We start from the raw sequence: 23,784 nt of genomic DNA, 5'->3' as shown, positions 1-23,784 counted from the left end.
GTGACGTAGGTATGTGGGGGCGTGTTAGAACGAGCCGTTTTAGGTAGGTGTGGTTGACTCTTAACTTTTATAAAGAATATCTCTTTGGATTTGAGACTTTAGTCTTTGCAACTTTACAGATCTTCTTTATGCACCAAGAGCTTGTAACACTCCAAAGAGAAAGGAAAAGTTGAAATCGCATCATATGACCCCTTTAACATAAAACTTGTATGAACTTGTGGCAACCTAACATATGAAAATGTTCATAATAACATAATTGCAATAATGTTCTATTAGTAAAGGGGGGAACAAACCTTCCTGAGTTTACTTGGAACACATTCGGACTCACTATTGTCCGTTTTTGAGGTACGTTACACTTCTTGAATCAAGGCCTTAATATCACGTGCTGACAGTACTGTGCCCTGTTTTCTCCTGCCTTGCTTCCTGGCCTTTCTTTCAGCTCTTCTTCCATTATCTCCCTCTCTCCACAACGTACTTCAATTTCCAGTTCTCTCAGCTGCATTGTTGCGTCCTTCAGCGTTGCAAGCGTTTTCTCCCCAGTGCTAAGTTTCAGTTTCAGTTGTGCCGGACTTTTTAGACTTTTGCTCTTCTCTTCTGAAGGTCCGGAGAATAGCCTTGGTCAAAGAAAATTTGCCTTTCTTGGAAGTGAATCTGACCCTGGCTCCACGCTTGTCTGATGATTGTGTCTTTCACCACTGCATCCAGGAATCTTATGATAATCGACCTGGGGGGAGCTGTTGGGTCCACTGGCTTTGGTTGCTAATGAGCGATGTGCCCTCTCGATCTTAATATCCATGTCTGGTGGTAAATTAAGCACGTCATTCAGCAACTTCTTCACAAATCCTGCCATATCTTTTCCTTCACTTCCTTCTGGTATCTGATAGATTCGGATGTTATTGCGCCTCATTCTGTTTTCAAGTTAATCACACTTTGCAGTGAGATCCACATCCCGGTGGAGCAGGTACTTTAATGCCCTCTTATGTCGCATCATTATATCTTCCACGTGCTTATTCTCTCTTCCACCTTTTCGATTCTCTCCTCGTGTTCAGTTAATTGATCCTTTATATCTTTGACCGTTTGCTCCACTCTTTCTAGGGACATCTTAGTGTAATTGTGTCCTTCTTGATTTTCTTTACGGAGTTTCTTTAATTCCTTCAGCACATCTTGATCTTGCTGACGTCCATTACCATTGCCTATGCTAATTGGACTCGGTGTTCTCCGTTTTTCTTCCTTTTCCTCCTTATCTTCTTTCTTTCTTTCCTCCTTTGGTGCTCATCTTTTGTCTCGAAGTCAAACTCATTTCACCGGTGAACTTGTTTTTCTTTATTTTAAATGCTAGAATTTATCGTTGCCATTTAATGCTCAAGTTTTTGGCTGAACTGTTTAATGCTGCTTACTCGTAGCGCCACCGGAAGTCCAGCTTTAACTTTAAAATGTACAAAATGTAAATTTTTCCCAATTCCTTGTCTTTTTTGAAAATTTTTTTCATATTGCAATAAATATCGTATTGTGGTCTTCATATCACGATATTATCGTATCGTGAGATTTTGATATAATTACATCCCTAGTGCTTGATTTGTTTTACCACATGCACTGATTAGTATATCTATAGACGTATACTATAAGTTACCTTGCAGGAGCATAGGAATGAGTTGAAAAGAAACTGATAAAACCGATTTTGCTTCAGGTCGGCATAAAATGAAAATTTACCCTACCTATTTAAAAAAAAAATAATAATAATAATTTAACTCGTAATTCTTAATCAATTTCGAACAAGTGCACATTCAGCAAGTTTGCCTCCACCTACTCAACAAATGATGGAATGAACCAAGTATATGTTTATCATTTTCAATAATTGTTTCACTCAGATGTACCTATGTCATAGTATGGAAGAAATTATGTTGCTATTTCCATTTCTTTGTGACTTTAAAGGGGTCATGAACTGAGAAATCAAAATTCCCTTTGATCTTTTGGCATATAAGAGGCCAATGTGCTATAAAAACATTCTGTAAGTTTGTTTCAGAACTCAGAACTTTTTCGTTAGTCTAAAAACGGCTTATATTGAAGCCAGTTTGACAAAACGACAGCTTGTGGAATATGCCACTCTATGATGTAATAGTGTGGCTAAGCACCACCAATCGATAATAATCGATTTTATCGATTAGTTGTTGCAGCCCTAGTGTAAATAACAAGAGAGGCGAACACAGGTCTACACAGAAACCAAACGATAAAGATGCTCTGAAGACAACAAGATGCTGTGCAGTGCTAAGTTGTGGAAAAACAGTCTTTGCATTGCCTTCCTTCTGATCTCAAAGTTAGGAAAGAGTGAATGAACTTTGTTAATGAAGTTCCAGACCGTGTCCATAAGAATCCTTTGTTCACTTCATTTTATTGCGGATTCGTTTACAAACAAGGTACAATTTGAGGCAGGATTTTCAAAAAGATTGAAACTGAAAGACAATGCTGTACCAACTGTTATGTTCCGACAGTAATGCCGCACCAATGTCGTGTGAGTAATAATAAGAATAAACTGTTTTTATTGTGGCCACTATTGCTTTGTCTTAATACAGATCTTTTGATATGTACTGAGTATTTATGCAGTTTTAATCTAAATCACAGTAGCGTCCGTCTGTAAAGCATGTAGGCTGTCAAACATACACAAGTGTTAGCCAATCATAGCAGTGGGCGTTTACTTCAGAGTCTACAATCCGCCACGCCTATTCAAACGGAGCGATCTGATGAGGGGGGTTAAAAATGGACAGAAAATAGCCTATTACTTCAAAATGATGTTTTTTTTAATGTAAAAACCTTGATAACATTACAAGTGGACCTCAGAGAACAGTACAAAATAAAAAACAAAGGCAGTTCATGACCCTTTTAAAATGTTATGCTTATAATACAACAGATTTTTTTTCTTTAGAATTTATATCATAAAATTGCAAAATAGAAGCATTTTGGTTAATCACAAGTTATGATTTAACAATATATACATTTAACATTATAGTAATGGGGACTTTTTCTCAGCAATTGGAATCTTTTGAATATCTTCACTAAAAGGATTTGTTTGGCTTGGTTTCCTGAATGGTTCAGTCACTCTTTCTGCATGTTACATTGTTACACCAGGAGGTGGTGACAAATAATTATTTTGTGTTATGAGTGACTCACTAAATCATTCACTCAACTGACTTGTTCACAGATGCCTCACTGATTCAGTTTGTTTACATATTCGTTCAGTAGGTCCAACAAATAAAAGTTTCCTTTAAAACACGGAAATTCAAAACTATGAGTATATGATTCATTCCCTAAATGATTCATTTAGAAAACACTGATTTACTCAAATACAAAATACTACTTTTTAGTATAAATGTTGCAAAGTGGTCATCACTGAGATTTGGTATTTTTTTGCGATATTAAAGTCCCTCTTTGTTTTTCTCTCAGGTTGTTGCACAGGGGTTTGGAGGTGCATGTGACAGCTCACACCAATTGCGGGGACTCGGAGTATGGCCTTAGCTGGATGCCCAGACTACTTCCTCCATCATCCAAACTACCAGGTAAAGCCTAGTATAGAAGTATCTGTATTGCTTCTTCTGAAGCAATGGTGTCTACAGAGCTTTCAAGTTCAGTAGGGCACTGTTTCAGTGTTCCCTGACCGTGCTGTAATGACTCTTCGAGTGGAATCTGCACGCAAACCTGAGCGCTCACATGCACAAATCCTCCTGAACTAGCTCAAGGGGACTCATCGCTTCAGAACAGTGGTTCCTGAGGGCTCTGTGGCATGTCCGCATGCCTTTCGTCACCATGGTGCTGCACAGCTGACATGCTGACATGCAAAGTGGCGGCTGTTGCTATTTATACCCGGGCTACGCAGTCAGCCCTCTCTCTCTATATTTGACTTTGCTTGTCTTCTCACTCTCTCTAATATGATTCCTTTTGTTTAAATTTGATAAACTATCCAGCACTTCCACAAACTGTTTCTTTCTCAGACCCTCTCCCTTCTTCGCTGCCCGTACCTGGGATGGCTATACAAGTGGCTGGTGCTTGTGAATGTGGCAGAGCTTGAGTGTATACGGTGAAGGCAGGGGTGTGGGCTGCCCTCTGTCTGTGGCCGTATATAACTCTGCAGGGGGTTTCTCAGAGCCACAGGCACCTGGCCTGGATCTTCTCAAGCAGGGGTGCAACGCAGCCCAAATATTCACTTCAGGCATACACAACTCAGGCACCCTGGCTTCCACTGTGGTTCTGCTCTTTTTCTCTTTGAGGCATTAAAGGGACCGTAGTCCACTTTCACATTTATTTATTTATAATGTGACCAAAATACTTAAAATTAAATCTTTAAATAAATCTTTAAATAAATTGCGTGATGGAGATTTACCGCTGATTACAGAATGACTTTACTGACAAGATGCGCGTTAAATATCGCATGCGATTTATCGTGCAGCCCTATTAAATACCTAATGAAATTATTAATAAAACATTCAAAAATCCAATGTCTTTGGATTGAAATTAAGCCAGAGTTAATGATAAAATGAATGCAAACTAATTCTAAAATGAAATACAACAGATATTTATTCATGTGTATTATAATTTAATAATTTATTTATTACATTAATTGATATAACTTTTTATAGGCTTTTTTATGCCTTTATTTGGACAGGACAGTATAATTGGGTGGAGAGAGATGGGAGTGGGTTTGGCAAAGGGCCATGTGACGGGATTCGAACTCGGGTCACCGTGAGCGCAGTTGTATTTAGGGATGCACCAATCCGATACTGCCATTTCCTGCCGGATTGGGTCAGACGAGACCGATCCAAATCCGATAATGTTTGTAAACTATTGTGTTATTGTGAAGCCCCATGAAATGCACAAAAACTTTACAAAGCACCATAAAGTTCTCGTGCACTATATTCCAAGTGTTCTGAAGCCGTTCCATAGTTTAATGTGAGGTACAGATGAATATATAAATTAAATTCAAGTTCACGTAAACTCTTCTTTCTGCTGCGGCTGTCTGTTATCCTCCATTCAGCATTCAAACTACGTGTTTCATTCGGTTGTGACAGTCAAGATACTCTGTATCGAATTGGAGATATTTTTCATTATTAACAAATTCATTTATTTTTCAGAGATTTATCAGTATTATTGAAATTGTGCATGCTTATTTCTCATATATTTTTATGTTTTGAAGTTAATCTTTAAAAATGCTTTTAAATGTAATCTTTAGCAAATCTCATAGTATATGCATTTTTCATATTGGACATTGTATCATCCTGTACATTTATAAAAATGCTTAAATTCAAATGCATTTAGTTTTTAGGTTTGTTTATATATTTAGACAATAGTATAGAATTTTTAATATTGACCATTTATCGCTATGACATGAAAATATTTAGTAGCTTATTGTAATTGGCCAGAATTTTAAAGGGGTCATGAACTGCCTTTGTTTTTGTATTTTGTACTGTTCTCTGAGGTCCACTTACAATGTTATCAAGATTTTTACATAAAAAAAACATCATAATTTAGAAGTAATCGGCTATTTTCTGTCTGTTTTTAACCCCCTCATCAGAATGCTCTGTTTGAATAGGCGTGGCGGATTGTAGACTCGGAAGTAAACGGCCACTGCTATGATTGGCTAACAGCTGTGTATGTTTGACAGCGTACGTTCCTCACAGATGGATGCTGCTGTGATTTATGTCAAAAAGGCATAAACAACTCAATAAATATCAAACGACCTGTAAGAAGAGACAAAGCAATAGTGACCACGTAATGAAAACAGTTACTCACACGTATGTTGCTACATTGCTGTCGGATTTAATCTTTTTGAAAATACTGAATCAAATTGTGCCTTGTTTGTAAACGAATTTGCGGTAAAATAAAGTGAACAAAGGACCAAGTTCTTCCTGACACGGTCTGGATCTTCAATAAAAATAAAGATCATTCACTCTTTCCTTACATTGGGATCAGAAGTAAGGCAACGCAAACACTGTTTTTCCACAACTTGGCACTGCACAGCGTATTGTTGTCTTCAGAGCATCTTTGTGTGGTTTCTGCGTAGACCTGTGTTCGCCTCTCTTGTAAACACTACATGCTCGAATTGGTGGGTGGGGCTAAACAGGCAGTGATGTAGAAGCAGGCATTGATCTTCCTCTGTGGAGGCGGTGCTTATCCACACTATTACATCATAGAGTAGAACATTCCACAAGCTGTTGTTTTGGCAGACTGCCTTCAATATAAGCTTTTTTTAGACTAATGACAAAGTTTTGAGTTCTGAAACTTACAGGATGTCTTTATAGTACAATGACTTCTTATATGTCAAAAGATCAAGGGAATTTTGGTTTCTCAGTTCATGTCCCTTTTATATCAGGTTATCCCTGTATTTTCTTCCTTTTTTTTTTTTGGTGTACACTTACTTTTTCTTTTCTTCCTGCCCAGTGTTTCTCTATATGTATTCTTATTGATTTTTTTCCTGAGAAGTGTACATCTTTGTTTAATCTTTCTTAGTATCATATCTGCAAATTTAGTTCAGTCAGTCTGTTATTTCTTTTCCTCTTTAGGTATGGTTAGGGATTAGTTCCGTGGAGAGTTGCAATTCTTAAGTTGCTTGTAGTTAATGAGGATGACGATTAGGCTCAGAGGTCATAGGTCAAAAGGAGACTTGGAATTGTGTTTCAGGTTTATAGCTGGGTGTCTGGTCACCAAGAGCCAAATGGGAAAGTTGAGCAGTTGTGTTTATGTTTGTGTATCACATCAGCGCCTAGAATGGCCAAGTTATGGCTTTCAGGGTCAGAGGTCAACTCCAAAATGCTTTGGATTTCTAACCACTCTTTAGCCTAGTCAATAGCCAAGGCTCTACTTGGGTCATGTGACCTGCCTTTCTAGGAAATTCTCTGCCTTTGTTGCCCCGTGGAATCAGCTGGGGGGTTAAGGTTTACATAACGGACACAAGGCCTGGAGCCCATCCAAGTATAACACACACACACACACACATATATATACACACACCCTCTCGCATTCCTCTGTCAACCCCTGCTACAGATCCTGGTGCGTTCCATTTTTGAGCTTCCTTGAAGAGAGTAAAAAGTATGTAAAAAGCCTTTACAGTTTGAATTTAAAGTAATATGGCCCAAATTCAACCCGGTTTAATTGAGCAAATAAAAAGTGAATAACTTCTGTTGGTGTGCAGCATTTTTTGGTCTTTTAACACTGCTCAAGATTAACAGTACACTGGCTGAAGCATTAGAGAAGCTTTCTCAGAGCTGTAAATTTCCCTTCTCGTTTTTATAGATGTTTTTCTCTTTTCTGAGAGCCGGCTGGCTTGGTGCAGCATGAAGAGAGAGCAGAAGAGAGACATGGAAAGAAGGCAGGCAGAAAAGAGAGCATGGGGACCTCTGGCAGAGGCTAGTTCCTGGAAACTCGGCTTCCATGTTCTTAGGTTTCCTAGAAAACTGGAAATTGAAAATGTGGCTTTATTTTTATTTTTATTTTTTTCTTGGACTACTACTCTCAGCTTTGTGCATTCTGCTTTGAATTATATGGTGTGAGATTGTGTGTGCGGTTTGAGAGCACTAGAGCTGTTGTTTTAGGTTATGGACATATGTTTTTTATTTTATCCAATAGATAAATAACCTATTTGATGTATTATTTCAGAGATGAAGTCTATATTGGAGTATTTGCCCATTTCCAAATTATAACTGAGATGTAAACTATGACATTAAAGAATAGGTCACCCAAAAACTGTCATCATTTACTCACCCTTATGCTGGTCACTTTCTTTAGTGGAACGCAAAAGAAGATTGGGGCTCTCAAGCTTCAAAAAGCATGCAAAATCATCATTAAAGTATCATAAAAATATTCCATATGGTTCGTGATGATCTTCCAAGTCATTTGTTAGTTTTATGGGAGAAATAGACCAAAACTTATTCACTGATAATCTTCCCTTCTTACTGGACCATTAAGTCAAAAAGTCAAAACTGGATCAGTTAGTTTTGTAAACTGGATCAACTAATTCATTAAAAGATCCGATTCAGAAAAATTATTCACTCATGATCAGGAATCAGAAATCGCTGATACATTCATGAATGCAGATGTCAAAATTTTCACTGAGTAACATTGTAAATTTCAGTCTGCTCCTCACACAAAGAAATCACATGACTTCAGAAGATTTGAAATATAGAGCACAGTGGTCGTATGTATTGTTTCTTATTGTGTTACTATGCAATTTATTGTTTTCAATGATTATGAAAACAAAATAATTGTAATAAAACAATTTCTGTGCCGTATTCCATTTCACTCTTGTTTTATGTTAGGAATCCATTTCCCCCCCTTTTCCTTGAAAGCACTCGCCCTTCCCTAAATGTTTATTAGTTTTCAGGAGGTTGTGAAAGTGCACCACTACAACATAGTTGATATTATTTGGTTTTTAAAAAATATAATTTGTATATTATTCATTTAAATGTATTTCAATCATGACAACTCTCGGAAGATTTTAGCATGGTGATGGATATGATAATGTTATTGTATTTGGTCTTGGCAGATTAGATCTGCCAATGCATATGGCGATACGGTGCCATGAGTATTTAAGACATACTGCTGCTGCACAAATAGCATATAAAATAACCCATAGCAGATCTATGCAGGTGGAGCTGGGGAAGGTGGAGGGTTTCAGAGAAACTCTGAAAGCGCGCTGCAGGAGTCTCAAGTGAATGCTAGCCAGCCATATAAATGCAAGGCAGTAAGCTCATTGGCTGCATATGCAGCATGAACCAATCAACTTGTGCCAAGTGGTTTAACTCTCTGAATATCATCAGTTACATTAACAACCCGTCAGCCTGCGCCATCTAGAGTTTCATGACTGAACTATATATATACTTATATGTAAGTGTATGTAATATAATATATTGTAATCTTGTGATCCCAATATTAACCAAGATATTTGATTGATTTGTCATCATTGAGCAGCCTTGCTTTCAATCCTCATTTATTTTCATTATTTTGAAGTGACCAGTATTCTATTTTATTTTTTCAAAAAATGTACTTTTTTTTTTTTACTTGATAGAAGAAAGTAAATCATACAAGAACATTATAAGGGTGAGCAAGTGATAACAACATCCTCATTTTTTGGGTGGTGAATGGTTCCATTAAAGATTAGAAGTATCTACATTAGAAGCACACTATAGCCTGAAATTCTCATAAAGTATTGGTCATGGCATAAAGTGGCGGAGACATCAGCTTGCATGCATCTCTTCATATATATAATTTTTATGTACTTGAGCTGTCTGACCTTCTCCGTTTTTTTTTTCTTCAGGACAATGTTGACTGCACCCCCTCTCACAGACCATCAAATCTCATCGGTTCAAGCTTCCAGCAGTCGTCCAATCGGAATTCTCCTAATCACCCAGGTGGGTTATTAAAGGGCCATTCTCTGGTTTTATTCCTGTACATTCAATTACTTTAGTTCTGTTGCATTTGTAGTGGCAACATCTAATTGGATTGCACAGGCAGCGTTTGTCCTCAGTAGCATTGTGGAGGTCACTGGGTTCTGTAAGGTCACAGAGGTTACTGGTGACCCCTCCTGTAGCTGCAGTGGTTGTGTGCACTTAGCGTTGTATATCCTCCACGAGCTGTGCAAGTCAGGGCCTTTCCCGAATCGCTAACCGTTTTATAGCCGTGAGCAAAACTGTTGGCCGCAGATCTTGTGTGTGTCTATGTCCTGCTCTGCTCTCCAGATGCTGCCTTGCTTTAACGTGTCATTACCCTGAAGCATATAGATTTTTCAGAAAGCCACAGCAGGCTATTGTGTGTAGACATATATACACTGTGGGCTGGTTGCACTGGTCAGGGTTGTAAGAAATGCTGACATTGATGCATGCATACATCTTCTTGGCTGTCTATTGTTTTTATATAAAGAATTCTAAATACTAATTTATAGTAAGCAACCCACTTAAAGCAGAGGTTTGGGAACTGGGTCCAATGAGCCCCTAGGAGGTCAGAAGGTTTATATATGTGTACACACACACACATATATATATATATTTATCCTTTATACATAAATATAGCTGTCTTTGTATTTTGACAAATGTGTATGCTAAGTAAACGGAGTAAACGGAGTCTTGATGTGGACTTTTTATTAACTTCTACTGTTTATATTGAGGTAATGATGTTTTCTTTCCTCTACTCTGAATCCTCACACAAAATTTTCTGCATTTTTAGATGCTCAATAAGACATTATTTAGTCTGCATATTAAGCCAATGTCCTCGTGGGGACCGTTGATGGCTTCCTAATGGGCAGGGCGAGATGGCAGTACTCCTGTATCCCATACATACACAGACACACACTTGAGGATACACACACAGTGTAAAAGCCTATAAATCTTTCTTGTTGTGTTTGTTTCTGGTCATCTGTGGCAAGCCACTGGGTGGGTGGGGGTGTATGAGTACATGCTTGCACTTACATGCCTGTTTGCGCTCTGTAAGTTGAGGCTGGAGTTATATGAGGTGACCTATATTCAGTACACACACAAAGAGAGAGAGAGAGCTGGGCACATGAGGTTGGACCGTCTTCTGAAACACAGTTCCACAGTGAAGAAAGAGAGCTGAAAGAAAAACAACAGGAAAGAGACAGTCTGTCTGACAGTATTAGCCACTGAAGAGATCTGTGTATCCTCTTTTAAAAAAATCACTGCTAGCTAGGAATCTTCCTTATAGATTGCTAATGAATGTTATAATTAGCTCTGTAGCTAATTGACCATTTATTTGTACTGTGTTGTTTGTTATTGTTAGTTGTTTGACAAGATCTGATATTAATAATCAAGGTATTGTGTCCCTCTTACAATAACTGATAAACCAGAGTGAACTTAAGGTTGTAAGGAAAGTTCTGGAACGTTTGTCAGACTTGTCCACTAAATTAGACCCTTCGCAGGGAGCTTGACTGACAGGCGATCTGACCGAATATATCGCAGAATCCGCCGAAACCGAGAGTAGATTGACTTGAACTTAAAATAGCATGTATTGACATCTTTCCACAGTTGAAATAAAATACCTTCTAATGTTCATTCATGTTTATTTCTTGCTTTAATAGCAACAGTAAGTAAGGGGGGCAGGTCTTTGAAAAGGGTCAATTAGACATGCCCCTCTTTCTAAAACCCGCCCTGAAAACAATCCAGCGGAAATGTTTGTGTTTGTTAGTAAGGTGACTTTAAGGAATGTGAAATGGAGAAAAGAGGAAGGGAGTGTTTGGAAAGACGAGGAAAACAGCTCTCAAAGCATATTCGGACCATTTAGAGCTTAGAGCGGTAAACGGGAAGATGCTCTTTGACAATCACTTGTACTCGCTGTACCTCTTGAAGATCTTGTACTTGTAGTACCTAATTGTTTTACAGTCCTATTCATCTTATTTAATGTGCATGTTTGAGTTTGAGGAGACTTCTCTCATGCACAGGGCACTTGCTGAGCTCTCTCCTTACATTCACGAACACTTACACTCGGACACATGCGGAAGTGTGTGGGTCTGGGGTATGTATGGAATGCACGGCAGTTCGAACGTTGCTGGTATTCTACAGGAAGTCAGAAGCAGAGCTTTGATTTAGATCTGTTTTCGAATCAGCCTCTCTGATTGGTCACTTGTCAGTTGCTAAGGTAACTCGGGTGTTGCTAAATTAATATTCGCTAGCTAGCTTAGTTAAAATTGGCATGAAACGCATTCATCTCTCTCCTCCTTTGAGTGCAGTGGATAGGCCTACATCTCAAAATCCAATCAACAACCAATGAATAAAGGTCCCACCTTAAATTTGTCCTTTATTTTATTTTTTTGTCGGCGCCAATGGCCTCGTGGTTAGTGCGCCGACATACAGCACAACTGTGATCGCGGGGACCTGAGTTTGAATCCCGTCTCATGGTACTTTGCCTATCCCGCTCCATTCTTTCTCCACCCATTGCTTTCCTTCTTCTCTATACTACTGTCCTGTCCAAATAAAGACATAAAAAAGCCCATAAATAAATCTTTAAAAAAAAAATTTTTTTTGGTAATCGTTACGCTCTGTCAAAATGCGCAAGAAAATATCTGTCGCCACTTCTGTTTCATCGCAACTATATATTAGTTAATATTTGTTTGCAGTTGATAAAAGTTTGAACAATATTGTTCCAGCATTGTTTCCATTATAGTTGTGGTTTGGACTTTGAACTTGGAATTTAAAACTTTATAGTTATATAGTTATCGTTCTTAGTGTGAACAGGCTTTAAATCCGTACATAATCTAGAGAAGTGCTTCCGTTACTCAGGGAGCTAGCTTAGCTAAATATTCTTTTTAGCTAGTCTATAAACGTTTACTTTTCTGTCTATTTGTGTCTGATAGCATGGCCATCTCGCTGCCTTCTCTTTGCTAAGGGACAGCACGTTTCAGCAGTGGTAACTGTTCGTACTGATGAAGGAAAAGCACTTTGGTGACCCACACTACACTAGCATTACATTTACCATGATTTGCTAGCCTTTTAAATGTACCAGTTGTTTGAGGAGATCACTCTAGGGCCTTAAAAGCTTAGTTTTTATGGGTCTCGATTGCACAAAGTGCTTCTCAACTAATGGGTCATGACCCAAAAATGTGTCTCAGGGCTGTTTTGATAAGGTTGTGGACGGCAGGGAAAAAATAAGAAAAATAACGCTAAATGCTAATGATAAAATGAAGTTTTGGTACTGTGAAGGTTATCACTTGAGGTCATGAAGCAAAACCAGATGAGAATCAGTAGGTTAAAGCATTTCAGTCATCAACCAAGTTAGTGAAAATACACTCCAACTATTGAACCTGTCCAGCTTGCTTCATTTAACACAGGCATGTACCATTATTACAGAGCAATTCCACAAACCACCTGCTGTTCCTCCCACAGAACAGAATGTATTGTGATGATTTGTTTTCTGTGTGAGCAAGATTGGTGGACTGTTTGGTTTTGGATATGTCAGTGAGTAATGTTGTGGGGTCATTGACTCAAGATGAATTGCTCTAAGTCAGATTAGAGGGATTCAATTAGATCAGGGAACACTGGGAAATGTGACCGCTTTGGTCTTTACTCATTTAATTTGATACTGCCATCTTGTGGCTATGTATTGTTAGCGGCATTGTACATTTAGTGCATTGTTTTCTTAGTTTATGCAAGTACTGTTCAAATAAGACCATTAAATCTTGATTACTGTCCCAGGATCCTAAATCGCTATGCTACACCATCTCAAGATGCTTATATATTCAATTAAACGAACCATACTTAAAAGGAAATTTCTTGAAACATAAGGGAAAACTGGTAACTAAAGTTTTTGCCTCAACATAAAGTTATATCGATTTCTGAAATTCTGGGACACCACTAAACCATAATACATATGGAAAACAAGTGGACATGGTGGTGAATGTTCTGTGGCCGATCTGTCAAAGTGTGTCCAAAGGCTCAGCTTAAAATCATCCAGGAAGCCACAGTGGATCCTAAAAAACTCTTCCAAAGAAATGTGGGCTGGAAGAGGAGCAATGTTGAAACCACTGCTAACCAAGAACATTTCTCATCTGCCAAAGAGCACCTGGCTGATCCCCAAGACTTTTGGAAGAATGTTCTGTGAGTCAAAAATGGAACATTTTGGATGACATGCATCCCATTATGTCTGGCGTGAAGCTAAAATGTCATTCCACAATCTAGCCGACAGTCAAACGTGGTGGTGTTAGTGTGAGAATGCCTTACTACTTCAAAACTTGACATGATTTGTTTAAAGTGAAATTTTGAAATCAAAATAAATAAATACATTCCCTAATAAAAAATTGATGTTGTGGTGCCATGGTTCAGTGCAACGTGACGTTTTATTTTAGAATATATAAGAAATTCAAATTTACATAACATTGTTTTTTATTTTTTAATTCATTTGAATGACTTATATGGTGTTATGTATAATACACATTACCTTTCAGGAGTTTGGATCTCAAGATTTAAAAAAATACTGTTCTTAGGTCTCTTAAGCAAGAATACACTTAATGAAAAAATAATATTGTGAAATATTATTACAATTTAAAATGGCTGTTTTCTATTTTAGTCTATAATATCCTACAGAAACCATTCTAATATGTTCAGTTTGATCAGTATGATTAATTTAATGCATCCTTGCTGAATAAAATGATTATCATTTAAAAAGAAAAAACTTTCCCTGAACTTTTAAATGGTAGAGTATGGTCATCATTTCTTTTACATTTTTCGTAATTGAAATTTTTGTTTATTAAAAAGGTTCTTCTGCTAGACAAATGATAGTATAAATATTACACACAGTCTCTCAGTTAATATGCATAATAATCAGTGATTAATTAGCATCCTATTGTATGTGAATTGAGTGTATTTCTGAGGCTACTGTTAGTATTGTGGCTTCTGCTGAAACAATTTTGTGGCTTGTGAATGATCTAGGACTCAATCTCTTTCTCTTTCCATGCATATTTTTTGTTGCAGAGGATGATGTAGATCTGGAGGCCCTGGTGAATGACATGGCCTCTCTTTCTTCCTATGAGAGCATCTATGCAACCTGTGGGACCCAGCATTCGGACTCAGCCCCCCTCTTGCACAGCACTGATGGCAGTGGACTCCATGGCAACAGAGTGGCCCCACTGCCACGGGCCCCTAGTAATAAAGTGGCCGCCCTCCACTCTCCTGCCCACAAGCTCCGGCGATCACAGCCAATGCACATACATGCCGTCAGGTAATGTGTATTTATATACATTATATTATATTGTATATTCACGCATTTAAGTGTGTTTTTAACTGGTAATGAAAATATGACCACATCAGTGGAATTATGATTTCCAGACTTAGAAAATCAAGCAAATTTTGAATGTGAATTAACTTTTTTCTACATTACCTTAGGAAACAATGAAGTATCAAAAATATAGAAATATTGTGAAATATTATTAGAGTTTGAATTAAATGTTTTCTGTTTTCAAATATCTTAAAATTTGCCAAATTTTCAGCATCATTCCTCCAGTCTTCAATGTCACGTGATTCTTCAAAAATCATTCTAATATGCTGATTTGGTACTCGTGAAACATTTCTTATCAATATTGAAAATAGTTGTACTGCTTAATATTTCAAGATTCTTTCTTATAAAAAGTTCAAAAGAGCAGCATTTCATTTAAATAGGTTTTATTTGTACATGTACAATTCTTTACTCTCACTTATGATCAATTTAATGCAATTGAAACGTTGATGAATAAGTATTAATTTATTTAATAAAATATTACTAACTACCGTTCGAACAGTAGCGTAGTTGTGCTGAGATATGCTTTAATATTTCATAATTTCATCCATTTTTATGAAATTTTATATTAATTGAAAATAATTTGGTCAAAAGCTGTTGAAACCCTGCTTGTATCACACGTTGTAATTATCAAGTCATTGATTATATCTAGCGCTGTGAATTTAATTTAGTGTGATTTAATTATAAAAATGGTAAAATGTTACTACAGTTAATTATTCATTAAAAAAGTAATTTTAAATGACTTAAGTATATATATAAATAATATATATATTCCCTCTTTATTTATTTTTAATGTTACCTATTTATCAGTGGGTTGATCTGGATCTAAGAAACTGTATTCATACTCTCCCCTCAGGCACGGTTGATTATATGTTATCTACGCTTGCTACATTTTAAAGTCATCTTTCTGTTCATAGTCATAATATATTCTCTCCCCAGAATCCTCTCAGACTGCTTGTTCTAATCCGCTCTTTTACACCTCACCTTTCTGCAGGGCTTCTGTATCGTTTGCTGTCTTTCATCCACTCTTCTCTGATCTCTATGACAGCAGGGTGTAGTTTCACACGCATACACACACCGAGATGGGTTCACTCAGAGGTTCCCGTCTCTACACACTCACACAGACACACAGTCTTCTTTCGTTCTGACTCGGCCATGAACCTTGAACGGCCCACCCCCTGCTACGGTTCGGATTTTAAAAACTCTCTCAGTTATTCCCTCAGTTATTATGGTCGCTCCAACTGTGCTGAGGCAGTCATGTATTATTCCCGGTCTTATTGATGTAGATCAAAGACCCGAAGACAAGTTTAGCATCTGCAGTCTATGTGTCTGTCTGCTGAACTCTGCCGAACACTACGAAAGTTCATGAACCGGTTCTCGGTTGGCTAAGTGGGTTTCAAATCTCTAGGTTTCATTCATATATTCTGTAGTAGAATCCGTAATGCGGCGGTGAGAATTTCACATGGATTTTTCTGATTTATTTTTCATTAGCCTATCGCATTACAACACTGAAGTTTTCAGGGAACTTTAGGGCTTTAATTCCCTGCTCAGCTTCATATTGATTAAAACACGGATGATATTAGGAATACTGCATGGTTAATGAACCGATGAGATTTTGAAGAAACGAGAAGAAACTATCAAGGTGGTTCGGTTAGATGTTGTAGCGCTAAGTGTTTTAGTGTTAGGAACAGTATGCATTTTTGAATAATTTTAAAGGTGAGTTCAGTACAAAAGTACAAGTACAACCTCTTTTTTTCTTGCCTCTTTGTGTCTCACCTTGTAGGCGACTTCAGGAAGAAGAGTTGCAAGTTCGTCCAACGTCTTTGCCAGCAATTCCAAACCCGTTCCCTGAGCTCTGCAGCCCCTCGGGATCTCCTGTGCTGAGCCCTGGATCTCTGCCACAGCCATCGGAGCCACATGTAAGAGTTGAAAACAGACACTGCGCTCTGCGCCCTGTAGCTATTATCCATCAGACACGCATGAGATGTTACCTGAGTGATTTATTGCAGGTATGAGACTTGTATGTCTGGCATCCTAGTCTGTTCTCATGTATGTTTGTACGAGAAACCATCGAAGTCGAGAGAAACTGAAATGATTGGAGATTCTTTGGCATTTAAATGTTGTTTCTATGGCATTTGTCTGTCTCTGCAACTAAAAACTAGTCTCGCCCTACCTTGCATTATGGATGCCAGTGGCACATTGGTTGTTTCAAAACCTAGTGTGCTGCCTTTGTAAAATATCTTGTATTTTCAAGTCATGAAGATGAGAGACGTCTAAGTTATAAGCACTTTAGCTACAGTATGTAGTTTTTCACTTAAAGGGTTAGTTCACCCAAAAATGAAAATTAGGCAGTGTTTTACTCACCCCCGAGGCATCCTAGGTGTATATGACTCTCTTCTTTCAGACGAATCCAGTCGGAGTTATATTAAAAATTATCTTTGTATGGATGGGCGATTTTTATTTAAGTTCTTTTGGACTGAAGCAATGCAACACCCACTGAGTGGCATTAAACAGCTTGAAAGATCAAAGACATTTTTTTATATAACTCCGACTGGATTCGTCTGAAAGAAGAAAGTCATATACACCTAGGATGCCTCGGGGGTGAGTAAAGCCTAATTTTCATTTTTGGGTGAACTAACCCTTTAAAGTAACACATGAAGTCATTGATAACATCAGATTTTAAGTAAGGTACACAAACACTTAATTCGAAAGTATACGTCCCTTGTCCTTGTTTGTTCCTCTCTGGCCGTAACCACCATAGACATTGAGGGGGACATGTCCCCTAAGTAATCAGATACACCCAAATTGTGCTCTGTAATATTTGCTATGCTTGATGCTTCTCTCCATTACTAATTGCTTTGTTAAGGTTTTAAAAGGCTGGTCTGCCTCAGCGGTCCAACAGTGCTCAACAGTGTCAAAATGCTTGAAATGACCAATCAAATCAAAGAATGCAGGCATAGCACTCAGCTTCACCAAATCAAAGTGCTAATGGACCCTTTTCACATTGCCGGTAGTCATCATGGTTGGGTAAACTTATGTAGCGGTGAACGGAATCTACAAGAAAATTTTTTTTTGTGGTCTCATTTGCCCCAGTATAGCAAAAGAAAAAAAAAATCTAAGATAGCATAGATATTATGTTGGTCAAAAGAGAGAAATATGTCAAATTTGCCATTATTCTTTCAGCCTTTGTATTAGAAAAACTATTTATATGATTTGCATATAGTTCAAATGCATTACTTTACAATAGCTTCTAGTTCTTTTTACTACTGCCTTTAATTTTATTTATTTCCTTTAAATAATAGAACCATTTTGTGACCGCATTTGTGTTCAAACCCCCCAAAAAATAGCAAAATTTGAGACCCGTGCTGGCAAAATGAGTCTGAATGTGCACAGGCTAATTTTGAGCTACAGGCAAAAAAAAAAAGTGAAAAATGTTGGTTTTAATCGAATTTGAGGTTTTCACAAAAATTACTTCATTAAGCCCTCGTTTAGCGATCCCAATGCTCCAAATAGTAATTAAACATCTAAAATTGTCTTTATTTGAACGTTTTCTGAGGGAAGTTTCTTCTCGCGCTGACTGACATCCCAAGAGCCCACATAAAAGGCACTTTCGCCAGCACGAAATCCCGATAAATATGCACATATACACAGAATTACAGTATTTAAATATTCACGCAAACATAATCTGTTATGCCTTAAGTGGACGTTTGGGGAACCTTTGGGGAAAAACATCAGATGTGTAACATTATATTAGATCCGTGCTTTACAGTAGATCTTAATATGTTAATCAAACAATAAAAGAAAAAAGGGAATCACTCACTGTTCTTGATTGAACTGATTTTGTAGTTTTAATAATCAATTTATTTGTAATGAACACACTAAAGGGATTTTTACATTTGATTATTTGTTTTTCTTACTTGAATGCTTTTGTTTAGATGTAAAATGAAAAGGTAATGCATTATTAGTTTCTTTTTATATTTGTTCTACTGCTTTTTTGCATCTGTTCTTATTTATAATAACAAAGATAAAATAAATAATATCTATATTAATATAGTAATTATTATTAAGAAAAGAACTGGAGGAAAAGATGCAATGTTGCTAGGTGATTTTGCTTTGGAACCTTTAGAAAACTTTTAACTAGATTTCTCTCAGAATTGACTTTGCTGACTCTGTCGACTTCAAACGGGTATAGCTCAGTTGTTTTACATCCGATTCCAGCAAACCATGCGTCATTTTGAAGGTCTTTTAATGGAGAATGTGAAATTAAAAACAACAGATTTTTGTTTTTAATTTCACTCTAACCCCCCCCCCCCCCTTATTGAGAAGCAGTATTTTTCCCATAAGGATTGTTTCAAATCAGTTGCTAATGATTACACTTCAACTTGGATGCTGCCTTAGAAGGTAACAGCCAATGTAGACACTACAGTTGAGCAGCTCGCTAGGTTTTAGTACAGAACTACTGACTCTCACAAGCTTATCAGGTTGCAGTCGTACAGAGCATTTCCTCTTTAATCTCCTGTACACCCCACACACACTCTTTGGACTTCACGGGGTCAGTCAGAGGGGTTGTTTGTAAAGCCTGTACTTTTCAAGCGTGCACTATTGTTGTATAATGAGTGCCCTACGAGATAAAATGTGCATTTGTCAAGCATTGTCACGAGTGTGAAATCCTGAATGGAAAAATGTCAGTCTCTTTTTTTGGCCCTAGACCCCCATTATATCTTTCCTTAGCATCCTCTGTGCGGAGACTCTTTTCTTGGAGATGAGAGTTGCTTTCCTTTCACACGCTGCTTGCGTTTCCACTTGCGAGTGTGTGTGTGTGTGTGTGGATGTGTATATTTGTCCAGGTCTGTGCCAGCAGTCAAAGCCCTTCCTTCCTCTTTCCTATCCTTTCTGTCCTTTCCCACAATGCCTTGCCTTAAGCTCCCTTTCCAAAGGAAAAAAAATAACTTTATTTATGCTCGTTGGCATGCGCAAGCACATAAGAGAGATCATGTTTTGTATGTCCACTCCCTGAAGCGTTCCTGGAGCTTTGAGAAGTGAAGTGTTTCCAGTTCTTCACTGAGAGTGACCTCACCTCGGGTGGGGTGACATCTTGTGATGTCCTGTATGTGCTGCCTGACTCTATTTCTGTCTTTTCATGTGAATATGATCATTTTGTTGTTGTCAACACCCTGAGGACAGTCTGTCCATCACTATTTTGTCCAATTTCTATTTCTCACTATTCTGTCTCTTGAGTCCAATCACCTATGGGCCCCATCAGCTGCTATAGACTACTACATTTCTTTAGTTCTTTCTTTCTTTCATTCATTCGTTCTTTCTTTCACTTTCTTTCTTTTTTTGTTCTTTTGTTTCTTTCTCTTTCTTTCTTTCATTGTTTTTTTTTTTCATTCTTTTGTTTCTTCCTTCATTCACTTTCGGTTGTTCATTGTTTTGTTTGTTTGTTCTTTTGTTCTCTTTCATTGTTTTGTTTCCACATTGTCTTTCATTTTTTGTTGTTTCGTTTGTTCAGTTGATTCCTCCTTTCATTGTTTCATTTGTTAGCTGGTTAATTCTTTTTTCTTCATTCTTGCTTGTTCGTTTTTTCTTTATTCATTATTTATTCTGTACTGTCACTCACTTTCGTTCTTTCTTTCAATCATGTGTTTTTCTCTTTCGTTCATTTTGTCGTTCCTTATTTTTTTCTTTTGTTTTTTTTCTTTCATTTTTTCATTCTTTTGTTTGTTCGTTCCTTCTTCATTCACTTTCTGTTGTTCATTCTTTTGTTCTCTTTCATTGTTTTGTTTGTTTCATTTGCTCGTCTGTCATTGTTTTTGTTCATTCTTTTGTTTCATTTTTGTTTGTTTGTTCTTTTGTTCTCTTGTTGTTTCATTTTTGTTCCTTTCATTATTTCATCGTTTCGTTTGTTTGTGCTTTTGTTGTTTCATTTGTCATTCTCTTTCATTGTTTCGTTTGTTAGCTTGTTCATTCTTTCTTTTCTTTGTTCTTATTCGTTTTTTTATTCATTCTTTAGTTAGTACTGTCACTCTCTTTCATTCTTTCTTTCAATCATTTGTTTTTCTTTTTCATTCATTTTGTCATTCTTTATTTCCTTTGATTCTTTCTTTTTTTATTCTTTCTTTCTGTCTTTCCCTCCCAAGTTGATCCCAGAATGCACTGCAACAAGCTCCATTGGAAATCTTCATCCAAATTGGCAGATGAAGCTGAATGTTGGCATTTGTTAAAATTTTCTTCAGTTTTGATTTGTATTGATAGAAAATAGAGTAATTTAAAATGCATTAGTATGTTGTCAGCCAGTATTTGTTTGCTATGTATTTTGTTTTACTTAGTTTTTAGATTTAGCTTAACAACTTCCCCATCAGTTTCTATGTGCTTTGCAAACATGCCGCCCTGTTGATTGTACAGTGCGCTTTTCACAGTGTTGGTCCACTATAAAGACCATATATGCTAGTATCCGCGATAGCACCTATTGTGGCAGTGCTGAGAACGCACTACATATTTTACGCTGTAGTGTGAGTGGTAATCGAAACACACACTCCACATTCAGAGAGAGATTGTTGTCACTGCACCACCCGGCCAGGCGGCTCACCTCGCTCCTATAGTTTGTCTCATCTCTGTTGCTAATGAGACCCACTACAGTCATGTCATCCGCAAACTTAATGAAGAGCACCTATGCACCTCTCTTTGATTTGATTGAGTCATTTCAGGTATGCCAACTGCAGTAGTCTGGCACAAAGCCTGACAAGGTTCAGTTCTTTGTATAGGAGATCATGATCCGCACTCATGAAAACGGTTTTCTTTTTTCATTTTATTTTACATTCATCATTGATGGGGAAAAGACGAAAAAGAAGACCGTTTTCGTGAGTGCGGATCATGATCTCCTATACTAAGTTATTTAACAGATTGACGCACCAAAATAAAAAGATTAAGTGACGGAAGAGCGCGATGCAACCAGCGTTGTAGAAGTTTCAGTTCTTTAGAACATACAGCTGGAAGAGATTCTTTGTCTAGACTAGGGGTCAGAAGATTGTTTGGAATGACTTGGAATTGTTTGCAAACATGGTCTTCCTCCCTTTTTTGTGCTTTTGCCCTTGAGTGAGTCTAGAACAACTGAAAACAGGAAGCGGCTTTAGCTTTGAGGTTGAACCCAAGGCAGTCTGCTGAGGTATGATTTCCGTTATCAAGACGTATAGGAAATCCTGAGTGGTCAGGTTGATTTTGGTACTACAATTAAGTTATTCATTCATTTATTAATGTATGCTATTTATCAGAAAAGCAGATTGTTTATATGGATATAATACACACTACTGTTCAAAATGTTGGGGTTGGTAAGATTTTTTTAAGTCTCTTATACTCACCAAGGCTGCATTTATTTGATTACAAATGCAGTAACAGTAATATTTTGAAATTTTATTACAATTACAAATAACTGTTTATTTAATATATTTAAAAATGCAATTTAAGGGCAAAAGCTGAATTCTTCTGCAGCCGTTACTCCAGTCTTCAGTGTCACATGATCCTTCAGAAACCTTTCTAATACGTTGGGTTCGGTGCTCAAGAAACATTTCCCGCTACTATCAAAGATAAAAACGGTTGTGCTGCTTTATATTTTTGTGGAAGCCATGATAATTTTTTTCAGGATTCTGTGATGAATAGAAAGTTTAAAAGAACAGCATGTATTGCTGACCCTGAACTTTTAAATGGTAGTGTATATGGGTGCATATAATAAAAAAAGTAGAGGCAGATGTCTGTCATTAGAATAGCTTTTAATTCCTTCTCAGAAGGATTAATAAATTCGTAGTAATAATACAAATATCATGGAAACATGTATATTACATTATAGTTATAATTCCTGGAAATTAAATTAAAAATGGTTTATATATGCAACAGTCATGTGGTGCTGCCAATTTATAAATAATTCAGTGAATTCTATGTGATTTATTACTTTTTATTTGGAACTTCATGGACACAGACCAAAAGATAAGACCATTCATAACAAATGAATACGTCTGGCATCAGTGCACAAACATTCACATTATGTAACACTTGAGTGAGTAAAAACAGAAAAATGATATTATAAACAGACTCCAAACCCTGATTGTGAGCCATATTCCAAGTCAAATAGCTGATGTACATCAGATGAAGTTTAATATTAACGTGGCAATTTGCAGTTGCATCTGAATAATGTACAGCAGTCATTTCCACTGATATCCCAAGGTATGTGGCAAAATCTCTACTTGTTGATATTTCTAATATATGCCCTAATGTTTCTGACCTTCGTTCAAACTTTGTTCCCAGAAGTTGATGTCAGTTATGTTGTTTTCTAGAGTTTGAAGGTCACATTTCCAGTAAGTGTGGCCTATTATGGTTGGCAGTGCTTTTTGGGCATTATTTTGGACATGATATTACTACTGAAGAATGCTGTGGATGGGTTATGCACACATGTGGTTTCTAAATGATCTCACGAGGATTGTCTGACCCTTAGTGACCGGCGGGCATCAGACTCTGCTCAGGCATTGGCGGGCATGACATGGGCACAACATGCATTGCTCAATGTAGTCTCTTGCTGAGCGTGGGAATGGAATCAATGCTGCTGCTGTGTTTGCGATTCTGACAGTGCATTAGTGTGATTATAATCAGGTGCTTGAGATCTGTCAATATGCGTCACAAAGATTTTGTAATTTCTTGTGCATGCTCCACAGAGGTCTTTCTGTAATCTGTAAATTTCTGGACAGGTGAATGCATGTGTATGTTGCATGAATTTACAACTCTACTGTCACCCCAAAAAGTACTTGGCCACACTTGTGTGTGATTTGTGTGCAATAAGTAGCAAAATATCAAACCAACACAACTTTAAGAAATATATTTAGTAAGAGAAATGTTTGTAAGAAGTTAGATTTCAAATGATAAAACCGTAAATATATCATAAATTCTGAAATATAAATTTAAATAATTAAAACAAATGATTAAATCAGTTAAATATTATATATATAATAATTAAATAATACTGATTTTATATATATATAT

General features: G+C 37.1%; 1 protein-coding gene across 1 annotated transcript in view; it reads left to right on the top strand.

Annotated features, from left to right (window-relative positions):
- Nucleotides 1–23,784, top strand: part of LOC107748738 (growth factor receptor-bound protein 10-like) — a 48,877-nt gene that overhangs the window by 8,490 nt on the left and 16,603 nt on the right. The window contains exons 2-5 of the mRNA XM_016563680.1: nt 3,439–3,551; nt 9,299–9,392; nt 14,457–14,703; nt 16,541–16,766. Of these exons, the coding sequence (XP_016419166.1) occupies nt 3,501–3,551; nt 9,299–9,392; nt 14,457–14,703; nt 16,541–16,766 (618 nt within the window). The 5' untranslated portion in view covers nt 3,439–3,500. The remainder of the gene's footprint in view (nt 1–3,438; nt 3,552–9,298; nt 9,393–14,456; nt 14,704–16,540; nt 16,767–23,784) is intronic.

This window comes from Sinocyclocheilus rhinocerous, unplaced genomic scaffold, assembly GCF_001515625.1.
Source record: "Sinocyclocheilus rhinocerous isolate Xijiao unplaced genomic scaffold, SAMN03320098_v1.1 scaffold499, whole genome shotgun sequence".
NCBI lineage: Eukaryota > Metazoa > Chordata > Actinopteri > Cypriniformes > Cyprinidae > Sinocyclocheilus > Sinocyclocheilus rhinocerous.
This window is presented reverse-complemented; position numbering and strand designations above follow the sequence as displayed.